Genomic DNA, 6,000 nt, shown 5'->3' on the forward strand with positions numbered 1-6,000 from the left:
AGCATGTTTTTCTCTTTGTGTTTTGGAATCATAGAATATATCAACACAATATACCCTCAGAGTTATATCACACATATGGCTGTGTTTTAATGAGTCCAAATCACATAAATGGTGCATATTGTGTATATATAACTACAAAACTATTTCCAAATTAATAAAAGAAAACAAAGCAAGCACTCTTGCTCCTTCAATGTCAAAGTAATCATTAGTGCACTATGATGAATAACAAATGTCTATGCCAATAATCCTGGACATCACATGATGGCTTCATTATAACACAAACTGATAGTAAATTATATTTGGAAGACAAAAGCCATGGACCAAAATATTCTTTTGCAAACTAAATAACACTTTACTCCCAGAATTATTGTATTCAGTTAAAAGTCTGACTTCACCTGCAAGCTATATTTTAGAGCTGATAGTTAACCTCTTCTGAAAAAAAAAAGCATATAACAATAAATATCACCTCCAAACATGCTTATCATCCACTCCCCTTCAATAAGCACATAATCCTAAAAAACTCCAAGCCTGTTTGTTTTTAGTTAAATAAAACGTATTTTACTGCTTACTTATTTAATTTTATTCCTTCTAATCCTATAACATGAAAATACAAATCACTACTGTGCCTCTGTGGTAAAAGCAACCTTTTTGCTATCTATTCTGGGAAAATGTTAGATGTCTTATGCCCCTGTGTGGCCAATCCGCACAACAAATTTGCTTTCACATTGCAAGTATCAAAGTAATAAAATAGAAGGGGGAGTAGTACTACTTCATTTCTATTCCTAAAAAAAACCCCTCCCCTATTAATATACACTGCAAATGGTAAATTGCACTGATGTTATGGTGTGCAGTTTATATCTATTTTGGTCATAATTATGCAGTGGTGTGTTAATTTGAATATTGCCCAAAGCAATTGTTAACTCCAATGCAGTGCAAAAAATATGCTGCTACAAATAGAGCATCTGACAATAGAGTATTTTTGCACTCAGTTTTAAATGTAGAATAACAACCTGAAAATCCAATAAATATATCCAATGATTAAGAGCTTTAGAAGACTTAACTACCATTCAGAGTTGGTATTCTCAGTACTTCAAAATAAATTAGGTTAGTCATCACAAATATTTAGAGGCCAAAAATCAAAGGGTCATTTAGACTCTGCCTTTAAAATTGGATTGGGGCAAATATAAGTATTTTGTTATAAAGACAAATGACAAAGACAAATGAGTTTTTTTAAAGAAAAAAACAGGATAAAGATGTATTGATTTGCTGCTTGTGCACTTTTTATTTCAACTGCAAGATAAAAACAAAAATCAGGGAGCTTTATTCCATGCACTAGCTAGTTGCCAACTGGAGAGCAAATACATAACATATGCAGAAAAATTCTAGTGACTATCACAATAATAATCACAGTTAGATCAAAAGATCCTATGTAAACCTATGCACAAGTATGTATCAACATGTTCCACAATCCAGAAGACCAGAGTTTCTGAAGTTCTCTTACTGCTTCTGCTAGCTGGAATTGTGAATGTCAGGGAAGTGACACTCAACATCTGGAGGAGGGCACAGCATACAGAACATTGCATGTTTGCACACCACCAAAGCAGCTTATGAAACAGAGTTTAAGTTTATTTAGAGGATACTAACTAAACTCCCAGCTAAATAGTACCTGTAGCATCATTCTACCACAAGAGTTTAATTTCAGTTGCGGCTTCTACATGATGCTATAATATAAATAATAAATATTAAAACGACAGCCAGTCCAAGTAAGATTTCTAAAGGGGAGGCAGCGGTGGGGGGTGGGGGGCGGGGGTTAACTTCAAGCTTGATATATACATTCTTGCTAGTAGGTGTTGGTAGATTTGGGGAGCCAATGCTGGGATGCTCAATGATTCTCAGAACAAAATAGCAGCTTTCCTTATGCCCTCCAAAAAAGTCTAAAGTCCTCTAACTTAAGAACATAGAACATGTTAAGACAGTAATAAATGTTGTCTCTTGCTAAGGTTTTATGCATCTACTTTCTCTCCTTGCGATCCTTAGTTTGCATTTTATAATGTATTTTATGCTGCATTAGTATGCTTTTTTTCCTATTCTAGTTTATGTATTAACACAATTATTTAATGCTCAATCTGTCAGTAGTTATCTTTCTATAGTCTGACTTTTGAAAATATAAAAACTGAAAACTGAATAGAAAAAATAAATGAAAAAGCACAAGAATTATTTCTGTTTAATCCCATAAATTGACAATTAACTTTAGGTCTTGGGACATTCCTACATTTCAAAACACAACTTGTTATTTGTAAAGATATTTATGTGCTTACCTCCCCATGGTTCTTAAAAAATTAACTCAGTGTTTGAGCAATTAGCTTAGAGCAATAAAAATCACTTACGTAAGTAACTCCCAAAACAAATTTAGGGAAAACCTATTACTTTTGGTGTCCATTAAATAAATCATTTCTATAGAACAATAGCATCAAGGAGCAAGTTTAAAATACTGATACCTATCCAAAAGACAGAAAAACCCTATTTACACAATAGTCTTAAATAATGTTCAGTTAATCAGACAGTTTCAATTTAATTATCACAGTAACCATAGTTTAGTCTCTCTATGCTGTTAAAAAGAGCACCGCAGCAAGACTGTCTGAACCCAAAATCACCAGTGTGAAAAAACACCAAATTACTGTCTAAAGAGGTAGAAGTATCCTCATCTAAAATTATAAATAATCTTGAGTTTAAGTTTGAGTTTCCTGGCAATCTTTCATTAACCAGTCCCTTGGAATAAACAATTTTTAAGTCTCAACCATATTAAATGCGATAAAATATTTTTCTGAATGTCTTTTATTATTTGAAACTGTATCATTTGAAGCTTCTCTCTTACACACACACACGCACACACACACACACACACACACACACACACACAGAGAGAGAGAGAGAGAGAGAGAGAGAGAGAGAGAGAGAGAGAGAGCAAGCACTCTGATTACTGCAAAAGCAGAAATGAGCAAATCAGGAATAGGTTTATGGATGCTGAGAACAGTTGCTTATTCTGTTGGTAGCTGCAGGCCTAAGACTATGCACTTGAGGATGTGCACTGTTTTACAAGCACAGTTGATAATAGACAAATTATTGCTCCATTCTGTAGATCTTTAAAGATGCCAAAGCATGCAAAAAAAAAAGCCATGTTAGGAAAATATCTTACCTTTTACTACAGATTTTCTTTTATGCTTGAAAAGATATCTAAATTCCTTACATGGGTTAACTTTACTTTGCTATTGTCCCTAAATTAAACATGATTACAAATGCCAGCTTTATAAATTTCTATGCCTAATTATAAAATTATCTTCTACATAGTAAAACTTGTGAAGAACAACATTAAATAAATATATTAATTTATATAAAAATATTAGCATTAATGGAAATCCTCAATCTGTGAAATAAACAGACAATAGTTTTTTTTTTATTTTTAAGTGGAAATATGATGGTATTTAAGAAAAAGAAAATTCACTTTAACAGGAGCCTTTCTTACTGATAGATAAGGGAATATTTAAATGTTATTTATATGCTCTGTATACCATTACTTTCCCCTTTTTCCAGAATGTTTCCATTAATGAATTATCACTATGCAAAACTACAGAATTCTTTCTCTCCTTCCTCTGCCTCCACATATTCTTTTAGACACAACTGGATTCCTTTAATCTTTAATATTTAATAATCATAGGGGAAAAGTTCTAGACATTATTTGCATAGAATGTGTTTACTGAATAAATGCAATAAAAGTAATTAGTAATACTGTATAGAATTCACCGCAAAAAAATAAACTAAAAACCTGTTTAGAATTCAACTACCCCATCACAAGGATAAGCAACACCACTCTGCTGTCTCCACTTCCCATAAAGCAATAGCTGTTCATAACAAAATAGCCTTCAGAACTGACTGACCTATTGCAAAGCATCTACTGATCTTCTGATCTTATGGCTAGCTAAAAGGATTATTGATAATCACTATACTCAAATACAAGTCTTCTGAAAACATGAAAGTGTTTTCTGTATATTTTGCAAATGATATGTAGGGCTGCTTGATATACATCTTCCAGCAAATTATTTATGATTAAATAGCCATATCCTTATAGCTGTAATATGTTCAGTGCCATAGATGCATAAAAATTGTTTTCTCAGATATATTTGTCTGAATATTTAGTATGTTTTTAGGATTACATCTAATAATGCTGCCTGGTAATGGTAGCTAATAGGTTTCAAAGAGACATATACATCTTAAATATATTATTTTAATTAAGCTGGTTTTATTCCTGCAAAACAAGTTTCATTTAAATACTTATATAAAGCATGATATTACCAATATTAATATTTAAAAGTGATAGAGGTTCTCTACCAGAAAATATACACAAAGATATAATGTTGTCATCAGCATAGAAATGCTAAAGGAAAAATGCTTTATTTCTACTTACCTAGTGTTGTTCAGTGTTTGTCCAAAAAGATCATTTTGTAAAACATTTTGAGGGGATGAGAAAACCCCATGAAAATGAGATAAAACAGAATTGCAGACCTGGCGCAATGTCTCAAATTGCATTTTCTTTCTTTCCTTCCCTTTTATTTTTTCTCCCCGCCTGTCTTAAAAGTCATCTATTTTGCAGACACCATCAAATGCAAACATGCTAGTCAAGTTCCATATTTCTCCTGATCTCTGTAAAAACTGTGCCTAAATGAGCAGGGGTTGATAGTTAATTGTACAGTCATTATTCTTCTAATTCAGTCGTAGAAGATTTAGTACCGGTGCGGCTTTCTCCTGACTGTAGCAAGAATTCTAAACAGCAGTAAGCTTTTGGGCATTCCCAGCTGAAGTGTGAAGCTGAGCTGCTTTCATGTACTCTACTCATATTTCTCTAAGCCTATTAAAAACACGCAGTGAATAGATGCTGCCGTCAGGAGTTTCAGCACATCTGGCTGCCAGCAATAAAATCTCAAAAGTAATAAAAATGAGGACAAGGCATCCTCACAGTATCACTACTGTCGAAGAGGAGGAAGCTTTCTGCATTTTCTCATCTTTCCCTCTCCTATAAAAATGACCAACCCTACTGACCAAATATGTCGTTCTTTTTTTTTTTTTTTTTTAATGTGAAGACAGCAATACAGGACAGACAGACCATGCTAAAATAGCTATTGTACTCTTCATATGGTTATATGTAATAATGAGAATAGGCCTTTTCTCTCTAATATTTGAAAAGCTATGCTGTACCTTGCATGAGATAATAGGCTATTCAGCTCTTAACTATTTACATTTATTCTGAATTCTATTTTGTAATACTGTTCAGTAACACACTATACATTGAGGCACTGATTTGTTACAGATATTAAAAAATAATCCAAAATGAATTGTCATTTAGATTTACAATATACTCCAAAATAAGTAGCATTCAGCACATTTTCAAAGTTTATTACACATAATCAGCCATGTTAGTAGTGATCAAGACAACCATTGCATCAAGTACTCCAGGCCTGCTTAACCCCAGGGAAAGCTATAGGCTTAGAAACCTATTGCTTTGGTGCATGTGCAGTAGAGTAAGTCAGTGAGCAGGAGACAGAACTGTTCATTTGATGGAATACAGTTAGATTTTGCAGTATAATGTGCTGCTCAGTGAACACTGTTTAAAATCTGACAAGTAATTGTTCATGATTGCAAATTGTTTTTTTCTTTTCAATAATCAGGTCAAATTATACCAGAATATCACAATATATCTGACTACTGTCAAACTGAACATTATCAATTAATAAGATTTTCCTTAGAATCTTTTATTGTCTATGTGCTGCTTTAAACATCTTACCAGCTAATTACAAAATCCCCAAATAAATGATCGTAAAATGAGGGCTATTATTAAGCTTGAGCAAGGAAAGAGATTTAGCCCCCAGGGAAAAGGAAATAAGCAACCTTCCAACTAATTAAAAAACTGCATTGAAGGGCTCAGAAGGGAGTCCCTATCCAGTCTTC

At 33.1% G+C, this 6,000-nt stretch overlaps 1 protein-coding gene across 1 annotated transcript in view; it reads right to left on the reverse strand.

The window, feature by feature from the left end:
- Positions 1-4,863, reverse strand: part of RIMS2 (regulating synaptic membrane exocytosis 2) — a 517,795-nt gene extending 512,932 nt beyond the window's left edge. Inside the window, exon 1 of the mRNA XM_075920242.1 lies at positions 4,463-4,863. Within this exon, the coding sequence (XP_075776357.1) occupies positions 4,463-4,584 (122 nt within the window). The 5' untranslated portion in view covers positions 4,585-4,863. The remainder of the gene's footprint in view (positions 1-4,462) is intronic.
- Between the last annotated feature and the right edge of the window lie 1,137 nt (positions 4,864-6,000).

The sequence above is a fragment of the Pelodiscus sinensis genome, chromosome 2 (genome assembly GCF_049634645.1).
Source record: "Pelodiscus sinensis isolate JC-2024 chromosome 2, ASM4963464v1, whole genome shotgun sequence".
In the NCBI taxonomy this organism is placed as follows: domain Eukaryota; kingdom Metazoa; phylum Chordata; order Testudines; family Trionychidae; genus Pelodiscus; species Pelodiscus sinensis.